The following is a 22,500-nucleotide window of genomic DNA, read 5'->3' on the forward strand; positions in this document are numbered from 1 at the left end:
GTCGATCTCGCTATAGATGGAGGTTGAGTTGTGGTTGTTGATGTTGAGGTTGGCCTTCAGTGCTTCTTTGGGCGACTTGACAGGACTCCTCGGTGGAAGAACAGGAACCGGTATAGGAGGCTCCTCCTCCTCATGGATGCTGTAGTCTCTGGTCAACAACGGACGTGACCCGTAAGGCGGACCACCCTTCGCCAGCAAAGACTCTAAGTCGGCATGCACAGGCTTGCCGGCCGCCGGTTTCTGGGGCAGCCGAGGCTTGAATTCCGTCGACGGACTGGGGGGTTCTTGAGCTACGTTTTGAACATCCTGATCCAAGCTGTGGTTGAACTGCCACCTGACAGTCACGGGAGGTTTAGACGACACCGGCGACTTGGGGGTCTTTCTGGGAAGAGGCTGAGGTTTGGTAGATTCTGTCACATGTCCGTCCTCTGGGCCGGTCTGGCTCTCAAAGGCTTGGATCCTAGCTTGGATATTTCGTTGATTGTGGTTTCCATTCATGGCCGCTTCCTCAACTGATTGAAGATCTGGGTTCTCCTCACCAAAGACCTCCAGCAGCTCCTTCAAATATTTACTCGAAGACTCGGCATCAGCACCAGAGGACACTTCACTGTCCACTTCATCAAGTTGGACTAAAGTCTGGGTTTTAACTTCTGTGACTGCCTTTCTTTTGGACTTAATGCGGGGGAGTGGGACTGGGGTTGGTCTCAGGTCTGGAGGAGAAGGTGTTGGTGTTGTTGGAGTGCTCCAGTGCACAGTGACAGACCTGGACCACTGATCACAACAATTCTCTTCTGACTCTGGTGGACCAGATTGTTCTCTAACCACTGGTCTGGGCAAGGATGGTCTCGGTGGTTTTTGGGGATTTTTACCTATAAATTGCAAACATGGAAACAATAATATTACACTTTTGACTCGAAAATATGATACTTTTTCCCCACTAGAAACCAGTCTGAAAAAGAAAGGCTGTCTTATATTCCGACATGAAATATTCATGTATGAAATATAGGATTATTGTTGCAAATGACCATAATGTTATATTACCAAAATGAGCCAAATGTAAGATGCTACTATATTATGGCTATTGTTATTTTCAAATTATGTAATATAATATATTGTTATGGTAATTACATCATAATGGCTTTTGCTACCTAATAAATATGATGTTACTATAATATATTTTATTGTTATGGCTATTATTTTTTGAAAAAAATTATCATAATGACTGAAAAATGAGACAGTTGTGCTATAATAACACTTTGATGACCCCAAAAGAAAAATATATATCGTCTCATAATATTGCTGTTAAAAGTATTAATACTTTAATATTACCATAATGACAAACAAAGGATGACCCATAATTTGCGACACTACAGTAATAATATTTTTTTACAACAATAATCATTAAAATAAAACCAAATTACAGGTCATATTGTATTGTGATAATAATGGTAATATTTTTTACATTATTATTAGATTTTTTTTCTATCACTACCGTAATGACTAAAATATAAGACGACCCGTAATAAAATTGTAATAACGGTACACTGATGACCCAAACATAAAAATGTGTATTTTTTTCTTCCTAGAAAAAGTTTGGGAAAGACTGCTCGTCTTATATTCCAGACATTACCGTAATAATAGCATTAAGACAATTATTAGTATTAGAATAAATACCCATAATGACCCAAGCAAAAGACCGTATTTTTTCCTGATAAAACAGTTTTTGAAAGACACGTCGTCTTATACTCGAAAAATTGCTGTAATATTGTTGGCACACAGTTTAGAATATAACCATAATGACCCAAATATAACATTGTATTTTTCTCCCTAGAAAACAGTTTGGGAAAGACAGGTTGTCTTATATTCGAGACATTACGGTAATGTTATTGTCATAAAAATTATAATTAGATTATAACCATAATGACCCAAACATATCACAGTATTTTCCTCCCTAAAAATGGTTTGGAAAAGACAGGTCGTCTTATATTGGAGACGTTACGGTAATATTAATGTTAGAATAAGTGTATTTAGAATGACCCATAATGACCCAAATTGTCGTTATAATAATACTGCAATGACCTAAATATAAGTATTTTTCTCCCTAAAACAGTTTGGAAAAGTCCTGTCGTCCTATATTCCAGACATTACTGTAGTATTATTGTTATAATAATTATATTTACAATAAAACCTTAATCACTCAAATATAAGACAGCATTTTCCCCTAGGAACCAAGTTTGAGAAAGAAAAGTCTTATATTTGAGATATGACAGTAATATCATTGTAATGACCCAAATACAATTTCCCGAAAAAACAGTTTTTGAAAGACACGGCGTCTTATACTCGAGAAATTGCTGTAATATTATTGGCACATATTTTATAATTAAAATATAACAATAATGACCCAAATATGAGATAGTATTTTTCTCCCTAGAAAACAGTTTTGGAAGGAAAGGTCGTCTTATATCTGAGACCTTACTGTAATATTATTGTTATAATAATTATATGTAGAATAAAACCATAATCACTCAAATATAAGACACCATGTTTCCCTTTGGAAATGAGTTTGAAAAAGAAAAGTCTTATATTTGAGATATTACAGTAATACAGTAAGATGATTATTGTTGTTATAATAATATTGTAATGACCCAAATGTAAGTATTTTTCTTCCGAAAACAGTTTGAAAAAGACAGGTTGTCTAATATTCCAGACATTACTGTAATATTAGTGTTATAATAACTATATGTAGAATGAAACCACAATCACTTAAATATAAGAAAGCATTTTACCCTAGGAAATAAGTTTGAAAAAGAAAAGTCTTGTATTTGAGATATTACAGTAATATTATTATTGTTATAACATTGTAATGACCCACATATAATTTCCCTAGAAAATTATTTTTGAAAGACATGTCGTCATATACTCGAGAAATTTCTGTAATATTATTGGCACACATTTTATAATTAGAATATAACAATAATGACCCAAATATAAGATAGTATTTTTCTCCCTAGAAAACAGTTTGGGAAAGACAGGTCAACTTATATTCGAGACATTACTGTAATGTTATTGTTATAATAACTATGTTTGGAATAAAACCATAATCACTCAAATATAAGACAGCATTTTTCCCCTAGGAAACAATTTTGAAAAAGAAAAGTCTTATATTCGACACATTACTGTAATATTATTGCTATTATCAATATATTCAGAATAAAACCATAATCACTTAAATATAAGACAGCATTTTTCGCTGAGGAAACTAGTTTGAGAAAGAAAAGTCTTCAATTTGAAATATTACAGTAATATTATGATGATTATTATCTTGATAGTAATATTGTAATGACCCAAATATGAGATAGTATTTTTCTCCCTAAATCAGTTTGGGAAAGACAGGCCGTCTTATATTTCAGACATTACTTTAATATTATTGCTACAACAATTATATTTAGAGTAAAACCATCATCACTCAAATATAAGAGAGCATGTTTCCCCTAGGAAACAAGTTTGAGAAAGAAAAGTCTTATATTTGAGATATTACAGTAATATCATTGTAATGACCCAAATATAATTTCCCGAAAGAACAGTTTTTGAAAGACGTGTCGTCATATACTTGAGAAATTCCTGTAATATTATTGGCACACATTTTATGATTAGAATATAACAATAATGACCCAAATATAAGACTGTATTTTTCTCCCTAGAAAACAGTTTGGGAAAGACAGGTTGTCTTATATTCGAGACATTACTGCTATATTATTGTTATAGTAATTATATGTAGAATAAAATCATAATCACTCAAATAGAAGACAGCCTTTGTCCCCTAGGAAACAATTTTGAAAAAGAAAAGTCTTATATTTGAGATATTACAGTAATATTATGATGATGAACATTGTTGTTATAATAATATTGTAATGACCCAAATATAAGATAGTATTTTTCTCCCTAAAACAGTTTGGAAAAAAGACAGGTCGTCTTATATTCGAGACATTACTGTTATGTTAATGATATAATAATTGTATTTAGAATAAAACCAAAATCATTCAAATATAAGACAGCCTGTTTCCCCTAGGAAACAATTTTGAAAAAGAAAAGTCTTATATTTGAGATATTACAGTAATGATGATGAACATTGTTGTTATAATAATATTGTAATGACCCAAACATAAGATAGTATTTTTCTCCCTAAAACAGTTTGGAAAAAAGAAAGGTCGTCTTATATTCGAGACATTACTGTTATGTTAATTATATAATAATTGTATTTAGAATAAAACCAAAATCACTCAAATATAAGACAGCCTGTTTCCCCTAGGAAACAATTTTGAAAAAGAAAAGTCTTATATTTGAGATATTACAGTAATATTATGATGATGAACATTGTTGTTATAATAATATCGTAATGACCCAAATATAAGATAGTATTTTTCTCCCTAAAACAGTTTGGAAAAGACTGGTCGTCTTATATTCGAGAAATTACTGTAATCTTAATAATATAATAATTGTATTTAGAATAAAACCAAAATCACTCAAATATAAGACAGCATTTTTCTCCCTCGGAAAAAATTGTGAAAAAGAAAAGTCTTATATTTGAGATATTACAGTAATATTATGATGATTATTATAGAAATGTTATTGTTACATTATAATGACCCAAATATAAGACAACCCATAATATTAGCATACTGTTCATTAGCCATGACAGCACCATACGATGACCCAAATATAAGACTGCATTCCCCTCCTAGAAAACTGTCTGTAAAGAGAGACACGTGGTCTTATATCCGGGTCTATTTCCAACAGGATCTTTACCCCTCACAGGGTGGGTCTGGGGGCTGCTAGTGTTGGCAGAGGGGGGGCGGCGGGGGGCTGCCTTGGGCTGGGCGACATCATTCTCTCTGGTCTTCTCTTTGGTCACCTGCTTGAAGTAAGGCACACACACACACACACACACACACACACACACACACACACACACACACACACACACACACACACACACACACACACACACACACACACAGGTATTTGTCACCTTCTTGAGACCTCTGAATAAATAATGCCCCCTCTTTAAGACCACCCTTTCTAGATATATAAATATTTGTATTTACAGCCTTAATAATATATACATAGTATGCAAAAAAAAAAAAAAAAAAGTTTGTTGTAGAAAATGAGTTGGAATTTCACAAGAAAAATGTCAAAATTTTACCGGAAAAACTGAACATTTGTGCAATAATATGATACAAGTTAGAATTTTACTTAATAACAGTCGCAATTTTACAAGAAAAGCTTAGAATTTTGGCAATTGTTTGAAAAGGGTCGTCATTTTACTCGACAAGTCACAATTTTATATATAAAAAAAAACTTTCAAATGTTGGCAATATTATGACAAAAAACGGAATTTCACTTGGCAAAATGATGACAAAATGTCACTATTTTACAACAACATTGGCAATATTGTGATAAAAGTCAGAATTTTATATGACAAATGTCGCCTTTTTGCATTAGTGAAGTGAAGTGAATTATATTTATATAGCACTTTTCTCAAGTGACTCAAAGCGCTTTACATAGTAACACCCAATATCTAAGTTACATTTAAAGCAGTGTGGGTGGCACTGGGAGCAGGTGGGTAAAGTGTCTTGCCCAAGGACACAACGGCAGTGACTATGATGGCACAAGCGGGAATCGAACCAGCAACCCTCATGTTGCTGGCACGGCCACTCTACCAACCGAGCTATGCCGCCCGTTAGTAATAATTTTAGGAGAAAATATTACATTATTACAGAAACAGAAAGAATATGACAAATTGTTTCCAATTTTATAAGAAAAAAGTCGACACATTGTGCTTTCAGTTAATTTATTAAATTATTTTTTTTGTTTGTAAGTGTTTTTTAATCTTCATTATTTACAGTATGTCTCTATATACTTTTAAAAAAAAATGTTGGCCAAAGGGGGCGTATTTCAATTTTTTTTTTTACACACACACTTGTTATTTCATATGTTGACCAGAGGAGGAGCACTTTTAAAAGCGACACACAGTCAATTTGAAAATCCCTCCTTTTTGGGACCACCAACATGTTGATAGATTTCACCAGCAGGGGTGCAAATGAGACATTCTCTATTAGATGCAATGTTGTTGGGACCATCATTTATGTTCACACCTCCTCATATGGAAGATACTTTTCCTTGTTGATGTCTCAAGAAGGGTAGAAATACAAGAACACGCACACACACACACACACAGTTAAGTCACCCCAAAGTTTACATTTCAAACTTCTCGTGTCTTTTTAGGTGTACCTAATGTAGCAACGGTGGGAGTGGGTACAGACCTTGGCATGGACCTGGATGCCCAAAGACCAGCTGGCCGGAGGTGACCGAGGAAAGACGGCAGACGGCGCCGAGAAGCGGTTGTTGGCGTCCACAGGTTGTGCTGAGGTGACTGTGATCTGCGGTCGCCTGCAACACGTCAACAATCAGAAGGAATATTAATACAACGCAAAAATTGTTCAGGTAACATAGTAAATATGTCAAATGTTTATATTTGATATGGATATAAATGTATCAGATATAAAAAAAAATCCAGCCAAAAGCAAACATTGGACGTTAAAGTAAAACAGTATGTGAACAAAATGAGACGAGCTAGGTGAAAGTATGGATGAGCTACAATTATAAAAGGTGTGTACCTATTCAATTGGCCCATTTTTGGGGTTTATTCGTGAAGAGCGTCGCCATGGTAACACGAAATGTCCCCAATTTAGTGTACGCCCATTGGCACGATCGAGACCTTTCCGACGATATAACATATGTGGGGGGTCCTTAGCCAATTTGTCTCGTATTTGGCGGGGTTTGCCATTATAAAGGTGTGTACCCATTCAATTGGCCCATTTTTTGGGTTTATTCGTGAAGGGCGTCGCCATGGTAACACGAAATGTCCCCAATTTAGAGCACACCCTTTGGCGCGATGGAGACCTTTCCGACGATATAACATATGTGGGGGGTCCTTGGTCGGTTCATCTCGTATTTGACATAAGGGTTCGCCGTTATAAAAGGTGTGTACCCATTCAATCGGCCCATTTTTGGTGTTTATTCGTGAAGAGCGTCGCCATGGTAACACGAAATGTCCCCAATTTAGAGTACGCCCATTGGCACGATCGAGACCTTTCCGACGATATAACATATGTGGGGGGTCCTTGGCCGGATCGTCTCGTATTTGGCAGGGTTTGCCATTATAAAAGGTGTGTACCCATTCAATTGGCCCATTTTATGGGTTTATTCGTGAAGAGCGTCGCCATGGTAACACAAAATGTCCCCAATTTAGAGCACGCTCATCGGCACGATGGACACCTTTCTGACGATATAACATATGTGGGGGGTCCTTGGCCGGTTCATCTCGTATTTGACATAAAGGTTCGCCCTTATAAAAGGTGCGTACCCATTCAATTGGCCCATTTTTTGGGTTTATTCGTGAAGAGCGTCGCCATGGTAACAAAAAATGTCCCCAATTTAGAGCACGTCCATTGGCCTGATCGAGACCTTTCCGACGATATAACATATGTGGGGGGTCCTTAGCCAATTTGTCTCGTATTTGGCCGGGTTTGCCATTATAAAAGGTGTGTACCCTTTCAATAGGCCCATTTTTTGGGTTTATTCGTGAAGAGCGTCGCCATGGTAACACAAAATGTCCCCAATTTAGAGCACGCTCATCGGCGCGATGGAGACCTTTCCGACGATATAACATATGTGGGGGGTCCTTGGCCGGTTCCTCTCGTATTTGACATAAGGGTTCGCCGTTATAAAAGGTGCGTACCTATTCAATTGGCCCATTTTTGGGTTTATTCGTGAAGAGTGTCACCATGGTAACACAAAATGTCCCCAATTTAGAGCAGGCCTATCAACGCGATCGAGACCTTTCCGACGATATAACATATGTGGGGGGTCCTTGGCCGGTTCGTCTCGTATTTGACGAAAGGGTTTGCCATCATAAAAGTTGCGTACCCATTCAATTGGCCCATTTTCCTTATTAAAAATGGTGAGATTTAATATATTTTTTAATTATTTTATTATATCAGGTGGTGTAATCGTTGCTCGGTCCCTTAACCCAGTGGTTCTCAGTTATTACATTGTTATTAGCTAGCGTTAGCATTTAGCGTTATAGCTCGTTTTTTTATTTGACAAAAATATTAGGTATGGGTTGGCAATATAGTTGTGAGTAGAGAAAATCTTATTTCATAAAAACAACAAAATAAACAGCCATTAGCTAGTGTTAGCATCATTTTCTTCTTATTTGACAACAATAGCAGGAATGGATTGGCGATCCAAGTGAGGGGAAAAACAATTTATGATAACACAACAAAAGCAACAGTTATAAGCTAATGTTAGCATTTAGCATTACAATTTTTTACTTGATAAACAATATTAGGGATGGATTGGTAGTTACTAAAATGAGTGGGGAAACAACTTTTTTCATAAAAACACCACAGTTATTAGCTAGCGTTAGCATTTAGCATAATAGTTTCTTTTTTGACAATTTAGACAAACTTTAATGATCCACAAGGGAAATTGTTCAACAATATAGAATTTGACAACAATACTAGCGATAGAATGATGACAAAGAAATAAGAGTGGGTGAGAAAAAAATTTATTTCATAAAAAAAAAAAAAATTAACGGTTATAACCTAACATTAGCATTACAGTTTTCTGTGTTACTTGACAATAGTGTGGATAGATTGACGATAAAGCAAATCGATTAAATGGGTTGAATTGGCGGGAATTTTTTTTTTCATCCAAACACAACTAAAGCAACAGTTATTAGCTAGGGTTAGCATTGAGAGCTATAGTTTGTGTTGTTATTTCACAATAGAATGGACAGATTGCCGATAAAGCCAATATATTATTGGGGGAAAAAAGTTTTTCTAAAAATCATGACAAAAGCAACAGTTTTCAGCTAGCGGTAGCATTTAGCATTATAGTTTGTTTTGTTATTTTTACAACAATACAATGAATAGGTTGATAAAACCGCTACTAAAGTGAGTGGGCAAAAAGGTTTCATTATAAACACAAAAACAGCGAAAATGATTAGCTAGCACTTAGCATCAAAGTTGTCAGTAACAGCGATATTTTCTACCCCCTTCAATGAAAATCTCCCTGGTGGAGGTAATGAGAAAAAGGACAAACCTCTATGTGAGCCGCACACAGAAGACGACTTACCTGAGACGTAAACCCCCTGCTGTGTTTCCGGGGAAATGATCTGCGAAGAGAAAGCACAAAAATGTCATTTCCGTAAGTAATAATTCCGGGAAAGGTAAAATTTTTTCGGAAAATGGTTAAAAAAATTGAATGTTCTGAGTGGTTGGCGTTGGAATGTTGCAAAACGGTCGAGATATGTTGCAGTAGTAACATTTTTAATTGAGATAAGTTATTACGGAATTCCTGGAATTTTGTGAAAACCGGGAATTTTTCAAGTTCTTTAACCAACTTTTTTTTTTGTCCTGACTAAGAGGAATGTTTTGAGAGTGGAATGGTTGAAATGGGTTGAAAAATGTGAAAGAAGTCATCGTACTTAAAAAGGTTGGAATTAAGGTTAGAATAAAACAGGAATTCCTGGAAATTTGTTGAATGTGGTAAAATGTTTGTTTGAATTTCCAGGATGAATTGAATATGTTGAAGGTGTAAATGTTTGAATCGGTTGAAAAATTTGGGAATTGTGGAAGTTTGAAAAATGGATCGTTCATTTTAATTGGGGGAAAAATTTTCACAAAAATGCAATTTCTAGGGAATCCGGGAATTTTTATTTATTTATAATTGTTGAAAGGGAGCACACATTTCCTGAACAGGCTGAATATTTTGAAGTTGGAACGGTTTGAATCGGATAAAAAATGTGGAAGTTGTAGAACTTTGAAAAATGTCTAATTCATTTTAACGAGAATTTCATGAAAATTTGGTAATTCCGGGAAAGGGAGGAATTTTTCAGAAAATGGCTTAAAAAAAATTATTTTCTGAATGGTTGGTGTTGGAATGTTGCAAAACGGCCGAGATATGTTGAAGTAGTAACATTTTTAATTGAGAAATGGTATTACGGAATTCCTGGAATTTTGTGAAAACCGGGAATTTTTCAAGTTCTTTAACCAACTTGTTTTTTTGTCCTGACTAAGAGGAATGTTTTGAGAGTGGAACGGTTGAAATGGGTTGAAAAATGTGAAAGAAGTCATCGTACTTAAAAAGGTTGGAAGTAAGGTTAGAATAAAACAGGAATTCCTGGAAATTTGTTGAATGTGGAAAAATGTTTGTCAGAATTTCCAGGATGAGTTGAATGTGTTGAAGGTATAAAGGTTTGAATCGGTTGAAAAATTTGGGAATTGTGGAAGTTTGAAAAATGGATCGTTCATTTTGAATGGGGAAACATGTCACTAAAAACTGGGATTCCTAGGAAATCCGGGATTCTTTTTATTTATTTTTTTATACAATTGTTGAATGAGAGCATACATTTCCCGAACAGGCTGAAAATTTTGAAGTTGGAACGGTTTGAAACGGATAGAAAATGTGTGAGTTGTGGAATTTTGAAAAATGTCCAATTCATTTTAATGGGAATTTCATGAAAATTTTGTAATTTTGGGGGAAGGAATGAATTTTTCAGAAAATGGCTTAAAAAAATTATTTTCTGAATGGTTGGTGTTGGAATGTTGCAAAACGGCCGAGATATGTTGAAGTAGTAACATTTTTAATTGAGAAATGGTATTACGGAATTCCTGGAATTTTGTGAAAACCGGGAATTTTTCAAGTTCTTTAACCAACTTGTTTTTTTGTCCTGACTAAGAGGAATGTTTTGAGAGTGGAACGGTTGAAATGGGTTGAAAAATGTGAAAAAAGTAATCGCACTAAAAAGGTTGGAATTAAGGTTAGAATAAAACAGGAATTCCTGGAAATTTGTTGAATGTGGAAAAATGTTTGTTTGAATTTCCAGGATGAGTTGAATGTGTTGAAGGTGTAAATGTTTGAATCGGTTGAAAAATTTGGGAATTGTGGAAGTTTGAAAAATGGATCGTTCATTTTAATTGGGGGAAAAAATTTCACAAAAAATGCAATTTCTAGGGAATCCGGGAATTTTTATTTATTTATAATTGTTGAATGAGAGCATACATTTCCCGAACAGGCTGAAAATTTTGAAGTTGGAACGGTTTGAAACTGATAAAAAATGTGGGAGTTGTGGAATTTTGAAAAATGTCCAATTCATTTTAATGGGAATTTCATGAAAATTTTGTAATTTTGGGGGAAGGAATGAATTTTTCAGAAAATGGCTTAAAAAAAATTATTTTCTGAATGGTTGGTGTTGGAATGTTGCAAAACGGTCGAGATATGTTGAAGTAGTTACATTTTTAATTGAGAAATGGTATTACGGAATTCCTGGAATTTTGTGAAAACCGGGAACTTTTCAAGTTCTTTAACCAACTTGTTTTTTTGTCCTGACTAAGAGGAATGTTTTGAGAGTGGAACGGTTGAAATGGGTTGAAAAATGTGAAAGAAGTCATCGTACTTAAAAAGGTTGGAATTAAGGTTAGAATAAAACAGGAATTCCTGGAAATTTGTTGAATGTGGAAAAATGTTTGTCAGAATTTCCAGGATGAGTTGAATGTGTTGAAGGTATAAAGGTTTGAATCGGTTGAAAAATTTGGGAATTGTGGAAGTTTGAAAAATGGATCGTTCATTTTGAATGGGGAAACATGTCACTAAAAACTGGGATTCCTAGGAAATCCGGGATTCTTTTTATTTATTTTTTTATACAATTGTTGAATGAGAGCATACATTTCCCGAACAGGCTGAAAATTTTGAAGTTGGAACGGTTTGAAACGGATAGAAAATGTGGGAGTTGTGGAATTTTGAAAAATGTCCAATTCATTTTAATGGGAATTTCATGAAAATTTGGTAATTTTGGGGGAAGGAATGAATTTTTCAGAAAATGGCTTAAAAAAATTATTTTCTGAATGGTTGGTGTTGGAATGTTGCAAAACGGCCGAGATATGTTGAAGTAGTAACATTTTTAATTGAGAAATGGTATTACGGAATTCCTGGAATTTTGTGAAAACCGGGAATTTTTCAAGTTCTTTAACCAACTTGTTTTTTTGTCCTGACTAAGGAATGTTTTGAGAGTGGAACGGTTGAAATGGGTTGAAAAATGTGAAAAAAGTAATCGCACTAAAAAGGTTGGAATTAAGGTTAGAATAAAACAGGAATTCCTGGAAATTTGTTGAATGTGGAAAAATGTTTGTTTGAATTTCCAGGATGAGTTGAATGTGTTGAAGGTGTAAATGTTTGAATCGGTTGAAAAATTTGGGAATTGTGGAAGTTTGAAAAATGGATCGTTCATTTTGAATGGGGAAACATGTCACTAAAAACTGGGATTCCTAGGAAATCCGGGATTCTTTTTATTTTTTTTTATGATTGTTGAATGAAAGCATACATTTCCCGAACAGGCTGAAAATTTTGAAGTTGGAACGGTTTGAAACGGATAAAAAATGTGGGAGTTGTGGAATTTTGAAAAATGTCCAATTCATTTTAATGGGAATTTCATGAAAATTTTGTAATTTTGGGGGAAGGAATGAATTTTTCAGAAAATGGCTCAAAAAATTACATTTTTCGGAATGGTTGGTGTTTGAATGTTGCAAAACGGTCGAAATATGTTGAAGTAGTTACATTTTTAATTGAGAATTGGTATTACGGAATTCCTGGAATTTTGGGAAAACCGGGAATTTTTACAGTTAAAAAAAAAACCCACTTTGTTTTTTGTCCTGATTAAGAGGAGTGTTTTTACGGTGGAACGGTTGAAAAATGTGGAAGGAGTAGTCGACAGAAAAAAGGGTGAAAAAGGAATTTGGAAAACGGAATTCTGGGAGTTCCTGGACAATTTTTGAACTTGGAAAAAAATAATTTCCAGGATGAGTTGAATGTTTTATGGTTTGAATTGTTTTAAAAATATGGGAATTGTGGAAATTTGAAAAATGGATCGTTCATTTTGAATGGGAAAAAATGTCACTAAAAACTGGGATTTCTAGGAAGTCATCACACTAAAAAATGTTGGAATGAATGTTTGAATAAAACAGGAATCCCTGGAAATTTGTTAGAATTTCTAGGATGAGTTGAATGTGTTGAAGGTGTACATGTTTGAATCAGTTAAAAAATGTGGGAATTGTGGACGTTTGAAAAATGGATCGTTATTAATGGTTCATTATTACCTGTCGACAACAACACCTTGCATCATAGCAACTGGAACTATGCTAACTTAGCAGGCTAAGCAGCACTTCCTTGTTTACATGTTGACACAACACCTTTCATTATTACCTGTCGACAACAACACCGTTAATCATTACCTGTCGACAACAACGCAGTTAATTATTACCTGTCGACAACAACACCGTTCATTATTACACGTCAACAACAACACCGTTCATTATTACCTGTCGACAACAACACAGTTAATTATTACCTGTCGACAACAACACCGTTAATTATTACCTGTCGACAACAACACCGTTAATTATTACCTGTCGACAACAACACCGTTAATTATTACCTGTCGACAACAACACCGTTCATTATTACACGTCAACAACAACACCGTTCATTATTACACGTCAACAACAACACCGTTCATTATTACCTGTCGACAACAACACCGTTCATTATTACCTGTCGACAACAACACCGTTCATTATTACCTGTCGACAACAACACCGTTAATTATTACCTGTCGACAACAACACAGGTAATTATTACCTGTCGACAACAACACCGTTCATTATTACACGTCAACAACAACACCGTTCATTATTACCTGTCGACAACAACACCTTGCATTATAGCAACTGGAGCTATGCTAACTTAGCAGGCTAAGCAGCACTTCCTTGTTTACATGTTGACACAAAACCTTTCATTATTACCTGTCGACAACAACACCGTTCATTATTACCTGTCGACAACAACACCGTTAATTATTACCTGTCGACAACAACACCGTTAATTATTACCTGTCGACAACAACACCGTTCATTATTACCTGTCGACAACAACACCGTTCATTATTACACGTCAACAACAACACCGTTCATTATTACCTGTCGACAACAATACCTTTCATTTTAGCATCTGGAGCTATGCTAACTTAGCAGGCTAAGCAGCACTTCCTTGTTTACATGTTGACACAACACCTTTCAATATTACCTGTCGACAACAACACCTTGGAAAAATAGCAACTGGAGCTATGCTAACTTAGCAGGCTAAGCAGCACTTCCTTGTTTACATGTTGACACAACACCTGTCATTATTACCCGTCGACAACAACACCGTTCAATATTACCTGTCGACAACAACACCTTGGAAAAATAGCAACTGGAGCTATGCTAACTTAGCAGGCTAAGCAGCACTTCCTTGTTTACATGTTGACACAACACCATTCATTACTACCTGTCGACAACAACAACATTCATGATTACCAGTTGAGAAAAACACTGTTCATTATTACCTGTCGACAACAACACCTTGCATTATAGCAACTGGATCTATGCTAACTTAGCAGGCTAAGCAGCACTTCCTTGTTTACATGTTGACACAACACCTTTTATTATTACCTGTCGACAACAACACCGTTCATTATTACCTGTCGACAACAACACTTTATTATTACCTGTCGACAACAACACTTTATTATTACCTGTCGACAACAACACCTTGCATTATACAGTAGCAACTGGAGCAATGCTAACTTAGCAGGCTAAGCAGCACTTCCTTGTTGACATGTCGACAAAAACACCTTTGATCATTACCTGTGGACAACAACACTGTTTGTTATCACCTGTCGACAACAACACCTTGCATTATAGCACCTGGAGCTATGCTAACTTAGCAGGCTGAGCAACACTCCCTTGTTGACATGTCGACAACACCTTTCATCATTACCTGTCGACAACAACACCTTGCATTATCACCTGTCAACAACAACACCTTGCATTATAGCAACTGGAGCTATGCTAACTTAGCAGCACTTCCTTGTTGACACAACAACATTTATATTTACAGCCCAGGGGGCCACTAAAAGTGTCTCTCTTCTGTTCTTACCTGAGCAGGTGGGTGGAAAAAGCCAAATGATTTTTCCATGCAAAACCTCCCTGACAGCTCAAAGTGTGACCGTGTGTGTGTTGTGTGTGTGTGTGTGTGTGTGTTAGCTGCAAGTCACACACCCACTGCCAGTAGCCATGGCGACAAGAGGAATGTGGTCTTCCAGGAAGTTGAGTCGGTGACACACACACACACACACACACACACACACACACACACACACACACACACACACACACACACACACACATATATAAAATATACAATATCTGAGCATGAAAGACTTGCTTGATTGTCCTTAGGGGCCAACAAACTGATTTGACCCTTGACCTTGGTGTGAAGGAAAAAGCACCCTAACAAATGGACTAAACGATATTTATCTATTTAAATATACAGTAATAAAAATACATATTTTAAATATACATTTATATTATTGTTATTATTATTAGTAATATTTATACTACATTTTTTTGTATTTTTAAATAATTTATGTATTTTTATATACATATATATATACAGTATATACACACAGTAATATATATATATCTATATATATCTAGCAACCATATGTAGTGTCAAAGCGCTTTGAGTACCTTGAAAGTAGAAAAGCGCTGTACAAGTACAACCCATTTACCATTTACACACAGTAATATACATACATACATATACATATATATATATACATACATATATATATATACATATACATACATATATATATATATACATATATCTTGATTGGATTATCCTGAGAATAGTGCTCGATACCGTGGTAGAGCGCAATATGTATGTGTGGGAAAAATCACAAGACTACTTCATCTCTACAGAACTGTTTCATGAGGGGTTCCCTCAATCATCAGGAGATTTTAATGGAAGCATTCACATACAATGTAGGGCACAGAGTGGGTGGGTACAGGCAGGCGTAGGGTGTGGTGATTGGCTCATGTGTTACCTAGGAGGTGTTTCCGTCTGTGGCGGCATGTTGAAATGATTTCACTGCGCTTGTTGAGGGATGACAGGTCTGGATGATATATAATAAACAGTTTCTCTTTTAAGCATAGGTTGCATCTTTTATTACCACTGTTGTAAGGTGTGCAGGATGCAAGCATTGGCCATGTTATTGAATAGTCAACATTATTGTCTTTGAGGTTCCAAATGTGCTTGCTGAGTTCTGTAGAATTCCGCAAAGTCTGGTTTCTAAAGGAGGCTTTGTGATTATTCCATCTGGTTTTAAACGCTCCCTCGGTTAATCCTATGTACGTGTCGGACGTGTTAATGTCCTTGCGTCTTATCTTTGCTTGGTAAACGACTGATGTCTGTAAGCACCCTCCGTTGAGAGGGCAATCAGGTTTCTTGCGACAGTTACATTCATTATTGGTTTCAGAGTCGTTTAGTCTGGGGGTAGGCAGTCCTTTTGCAATTGCTTTGTTGTGGTTTGAAATGATTTGTTGTATGTTATTCATACAGCTGTAGCTCAATTTAATGTTGTTCTTGTTGAATATTTTTCTTTGGGTGTTGCCTTTGGGGAAGTGTTTGTTGATCAGGGTGAGGAACTTGTGGCCGATATTGGTTGAGAATTTTTTGCTGAATGGTGGATTGTACCAGATGATGTTGTTTCGTTTTCTGCTCTTTTTTGGTTGGTTTCCTGGCGTGGGTTCATAGGTGAGGGTGAAGTTGTATCCGCTTTCATCAAGTGCTTTCTGGTACGGGGGGGTTGCTTGGTCGAATTCAGCTTTGCTAGATGACAGCATCGATAGCCTTTTATTAATTCTGGTAGGTATTGTTTTTGTGGTGGTGGGTGGGTGGTTGCTGTCATGGTGCACGTATTGGAGTGTTGTGGTGGGTTTCGTGAATGGTTGGTAGCTGTTATTTCTCAGGTTGAAAGTGACGTCGAGGAAGTTGACGGTTTGCTTGTTGGCTTCAATCGTGATCTGTAGGCCGTTCTCTTTGAAGATTTGGCATATGCGCGTCATGGTATTCTCGCTGCTCCTTGGCGAGGCGCGGCACACTGCCAGTCCGTCATCACGGTAAATACCCTCACCTATGAACCCACGCCAGGAAACCAACCAAAAAAGAGCAGAAACACCAGCGGTGAGGGATGCCGTCAAGCTGAAGAAGGAGTCCTATCGGGTTCTTTTGGCTCATAGGACTCCGGAGGCAGTGGACAGGTACCGACAGGCCAAGCGGTGTGCAGCTTCAGCGGTCGCAGAGGCAAAAACTCGGACATGGGAAGAGTTTGGGGAAGCCATGGAAAATGACTTCCGGATGGCTTCAAAGCGATTCTGGACCACCATCCGCCGCCTCAGGAAGGGGAAGCAGTGCACTGTCAACACCGTGTATGGTGCGGATGGTGTTCTGCTGACCTCAACTGCGGATGTTGTGGATAGGTGAAAGGAATACTTCGAAGACCTCCTCAATCCCACCAACACGTCTTCCTATGAGGAAGCAGTGCCTGGAGAATCTGTGGTGGACTCTCCTATTTCTGGGGCTGAGGTTGCTGAGGTAGTTAAAAAGCTCCTCGGTGGCAAGGCCCCAGGGGTGGATGAGATCTGCCCGGAGTTCCTTAAGGCTCTGGATGCTGTGGGGCTGTCTTGGTTGACAAGACTTTGCAGCATCGCGTGGACATCGGGGGCGGTACCTCTGGATTGGCAGACCGGGGTGATGGTTCCTCTCTTTAAGAAGGGGGACCGGAGGGTGTGTTCCAACTATCGTGGGATCACACTCCTCAGCCTTCCCGGTAAGGTTTATCCAGGTGTACTGGAGAGGAGGCTACGCCGGATAGTCGAACCTCGGATTCAGGAGGAACAGTGTGGTTTTCGTCCTGGTCGTGGAGCTGTGGACCAGCTCTATACTCTCGGCAGGGTTCTTGAGGGTGCATGGGAGTTTGCCCAACCAGTCTACATGTGCTTTGTGGACTTGGAGAAGGCATTCAACCGTGTCCCTCGGGAAGTCCTGTGGGGAGTGCTCAGAGAGTATGGGGTATCGGACTCTCTTATTGTGGCAGTCCGATCCCTGTATGATCAGTGTCAGAGCTTGGTCCGCATTGCTGGCAGTAAGTCGGACACGTTTCCAGTGAGGGTTGGACTCCGCCAAGGCTGTCCTTTGTCACCCATTCTGTTCATAACTTTTATGGACAGAATTTCTAGGCGCAGTCAAGGCATTGAAGGGTTCCGGTTTGGTGGCCGCGGGATTAGGTCTCTGCTTTTTGCAGACGATGTGGTCCTGTTGGCTTCAACTGGCCGGGATCTTCAGCTCTCACTGGATCGGTTCGCAGCAGAGTGTGAAGCGACCGGAATGAGAATCAGCACCTCCAAATCTGAGTCCATGGTTCTCCCAGAAAAGGGTGGAGTGCCATCTCCGGGTTGGGGAGGAGACCCTGCCCCAAATGGAGGAGTTCAAGTACCTAGGAGTCTTGTTCACGAGTGAGGGAAGAGTGGATGGTGAGATCGACAGGCGGATCGGTGCGGCGTCTTCAGTAATGCGGACGTTGTACCGATCCGTTGTGGTGAAGAAGGAGTTGAGCCGGAAGGCAAAGCTCTCAATTTACCGGTCGATCTACGTCCCCATCCTCACCTATGGTCATGAGCTTTGGGTCATGACCGAAAGGATAAGATCACGGGTACAAGCGGCCGAAATGAGTTTCCTCCGCCGTGTGGCGGGGCTCTCCCTTAGAGATAGGGTGAGAAGCTCTGCCATCCGGGAGGAACTCAAAGTAAAGCCGCTGCTCCTCCACATGGAGAGGAGCCAGATGAGGTGGTTCGGGCATCTGGTCAGGATGCCACCCGAACGCCTCCCAAGGGAGGTGTTTAGGGCACGTCCAACCGGCAGGAGGCCACGGGGAAGACCCAGGACACATTGGGAAGACTATGTCTCCCGGCTGGCCTGGGAACGCCTCGGGATCCCCCGGGAAGAGCTAGACGAAGTGGCTGGGGAAAGAGGAAGTCTGGGCTTCCCTGCTTAGGCTGCTGCCCCCGCGACCCCACCTCGGATAAGCGGAAGAAGATGGATGGATGGATGGAAGACAATAATGTTGAATATTCAATAACATGGCACATTCTTGCATCCAGCACACCTTACAACAGTGGTAATAAAAGATGCAACCTATGCTTAAAAGAGAAACTGTTTATTATATATCATCCAGACCTGTCATCCCTCAACAAGCGCAGTGAAATCATTTCAACATGCCGCCACGGACGGAAACACCTCCTAGGTAACACATGAGCCAATCACCACACCCTACGCCTGCCTGTACCCACCCACTCTGTGCCCTATATAAACCATTGTATGTGAATGCTTCCATTAAAATCTCCTGATGATTGAGGGAACCCCTCATGAAACAGTTCTGTAGAGATGAAGTAGTCTTGTGATTTTTTCCCACACATACATATTGCGCTCTACCACGGTATCGAGCACTATTCTCAGGATAATCCAATCAAGACACACACACACATATATATATATATATATATTATTAGAATTGGCCCTCTGAGAGCAACCATAACTGTGATGTGGCCCTCCATGCAAAGAAGTTTGATACAGAGTGTATTGATGAGTGAACTGATAAAGGCTGTGGATGTAAACAAGTGATGTTGTGCTGCCAGCCTGCGAGCTCTCATGCAAAGCAGCTGAAGTCAGCTTCCTGTCACAGCTGCAGCCTGAACACTTGCTGACACATGCAGGCCACCACAATCACTCTGACAGCTGCACATCTCCCTACACCCAGGGCCGCCATATTGCCAAAAAGTCGGGCGGTCCCCCCCCCCAAAAAAGATGAAGTTGTTGTGATTTTTTAAAATGTGGTCTAGAATTGTGTCAAGACTGAACTGTGAAAGTTGCGATGTACATGAGGAGGGTGTTCCTAATGTGGTGACTGGAGACGTGTGATGCAAGGGGAGGACTTCATACCTTCTTCCAGGTGCAGATCAGGATGCCCCGCCCCCTCGGTCGCTCGCCTCACTCCCGCCATCAGTCTTAGGGAGAAGAAAAAAGGTGTGGACAAAAAGAGTGTCAGTGCAGACAAAAGCTGGCGGTGGTCGTCCACTGCAGGGTCTTTGAGGCAGTCCTGCACACTGCAGCACAAATGTGCCTCCACTGTGGGTGGAACGTCAACAAGCCTGCGAGGGGGGGTCCACATGGGCCCCTCTCAACTCCATTGGGAGCTTATTTCATGTGCAATTCTCCCAATTCTTCCATATTAATGATGTACTAAACCAGGGGTGTCAAGCTTGTCTTCATGGAGGTTCACATCGCAGTAATGGCTGCCGTCACAGGGCCCTTTAAAAAAAAAAAAAAAAAACCTAAAATAATGCACGCGGGCAATAAGTTGTGATTTATCAAAATTCTGATTGATCTGATTTGAAAAAAAAATACTTATTTGACGCATTGATATAAATGTGTACCAGTAATCACCTCACATGATTACATTATTGCATATGCACTTCTTTATTAGATGTTTTCATGTACAGACTCTTATCTTTACTTACATATAATATATATAATAAAGTCATATTTGTAATACACCAAATAATAAAGTCATATTTGTAATACACTTCATAATAAAGTCATATTTGTAAAAAACTATATAATAATGTCATATTTGTAACAAACTATATGATAATGTCATATTTGGCATGATTACATCATTACAAAGCCCCTTAAGGGACATGGAGGGAAAAAAATGTTTTCAATACTTTTTTCGCGAGGTGTCGCAATACTTCTGTGACATCTCGCAATACTTTTTGCGACATGTCACAATACTTCAACAACTCGCAATACTTCTCCGACATTTCTCAATACTTTTTGCGACATCTCGCAATCCTTTTTGGGACTACTCGAAATACTTTTTGCGACATCTCGCAATACTTCAACAACTCGCAATACTTCAACATCTCGCAATCCTTTTTGGGACTACTCGCAATACTTTTTGCCACATCTCGCAATACTTAAACATCTCGCAATACTTTTTGCGACATGTCGCAATACTACAACAACTCGCAACACTTCTCCGACATCTCTCAAAACTTTTTGAAACATCTCGCAATCCTTTTTGGGACTACTCATAATACTTTTTGCGATATCTCGCAATACTTCAACATCTCGCAATACTCTTTGCGACATGACGCAATACTATTTGCAACATGACGCAATACTTTGGCGACATGTTGCAATACGTTTTGGGACTAGTCGCCATCCTTTTCGGGAATACTTGCAATACTTTTGTGACATCTCGCAATACTTCTGCGACGTCTCGCGATACTTTTTGCGACATGTCACAATACTTCAACAACTCGCAATACTTCTCCGACATCTCTCAAAACTTTTTGAAACATCTCGCAATCCTTTTTGGGACTACTCATATTACTTTTGCGACATATCGCAATACTTCGACATTTCTCAATACTTTTTGCGGCATCTCGCAGTCCTTTTTGGGACTACTCGCAATACTTTTTGCGACATCTCGCAATACTTCAACATCTCGCAATCCTTTTTGGGACTACTCGCAATACTTTTTGCCACATCTCGCAATACTTCAACATCTCGCAATACTTTTTGCGACATGTCGCAATACTACAACAACTCGCAACACTTCTCCGACATCTCTCAAAACTTTTTGAAACATCTCGCAATCCTTTTTGGGACTACTCATAATACTTTTGCGACATCTCGCAATACTTCGACATTTCTCAATACTTTTTGCGACATCTCGCAATCCTTTTTGGGACTACTCGAAATACTTTTTGCGACATCTCGCAATACTTCAACAACTCGCAATACTTCAACATCTCGCAATCCTTTTTGGGACTACTCGCAATACTTTTTGCCACATCTCGCAATACTTAAACATCTCGCAATACTTTTTGCGACATGTCGCAATACTACAACAACTCGCAACACTTCTCCGACATCTCTCAAAACTTTTTGAAACATCTCGCAATCCTTTTTGGGACTACTCATAATACTTTTTGCGATATCTCGCAATACTTCAACATCTCGCAATACTCTTTGCGACATGACGCAATACTATTTGCAACATGACGCAATACTTTGGCGACATGTTGCAATACGTTTTGGGACTAGTCGCCATCCTTTTCGGGAATACTTGCAATACTTTTGTGACATCTCGCAATACTTCTGCGACGTCTCGCGATACTTTTTGCGACATGTCACAATACTTCAACAACTCGCAATACTTCTCCGACATCTCTCAAAACTTTTTGAAACATCTCGCAATCCTTTTTGGGACTACTCATATTACTTTTGCGACATATCGCAATACTTCGACATTTCTCAATACTTTTTGCGGCATCTCGCAGTCCTTTTTGGGACTACTCGCAATACTTTTTGCGACATCTCGCAATACTTCAACATCTCGCAATCCTTTTTGGGACTACTCGCAATACT

The 22,500-nt window shown here is 38.5% G+C and overlaps 2 protein-coding genes across 3 annotated transcripts in view; one reads left to right on the top strand and one right to left on the bottom strand.

Annotated features, from left to right (window-relative positions):
* sh3d19 (SH3 domain containing 19) overlaps positions 1–20,248 on the bottom strand; it is a 56,243-nt gene extending 35,995 nt beyond the window's left edge. For both annotated transcript variants that reach the window (XM_061881232.1, XM_061881231.1), the window contains exons 1-5: positions 20,005–20,248; positions 9,202–9,241; positions 6,324–6,450; positions 4,807–4,915; positions 1–869 (exon numbers count right to left, since the gene is read on the bottom strand). The exon at positions 1–869 is cut by the window's left edge and continues 22 nt beyond it. In XM_061881232.1, the coding sequence (XP_061737216.1) occupies positions 1–869; positions 4,807–4,915; positions 6,324–6,450; positions 9,202–9,241; positions 20,005–20,233 (1,374 nt within the window). In that variant the 5' untranslated portion in view covers positions 20,234–20,248. The remainder of the gene's footprint in view (positions 870–4,806; positions 4,916–6,323; positions 6,451–9,201; positions 9,242–20,004) is intronic.
* Positions 1–22,500, top strand: part of LOC133539140 (uncharacterized) — a 377,041-nt gene that overhangs the window by 77,223 nt on the left and 277,318 nt on the right. The gene's annotated exons all lie outside the window — the stretch shown is intronic.

The sequence above is a fragment of the Nerophis ophidion genome, linkage group LG20 (genome assembly GCF_033978795.1).
Source record: "Nerophis ophidion isolate RoL-2023_Sa linkage group LG20, RoL_Noph_v1.0, whole genome shotgun sequence".
Classification (NCBI taxonomy): domain Eukaryota; kingdom Metazoa; phylum Chordata; class Actinopteri; order Syngnathiformes; family Syngnathidae; genus Nerophis; species Nerophis ophidion.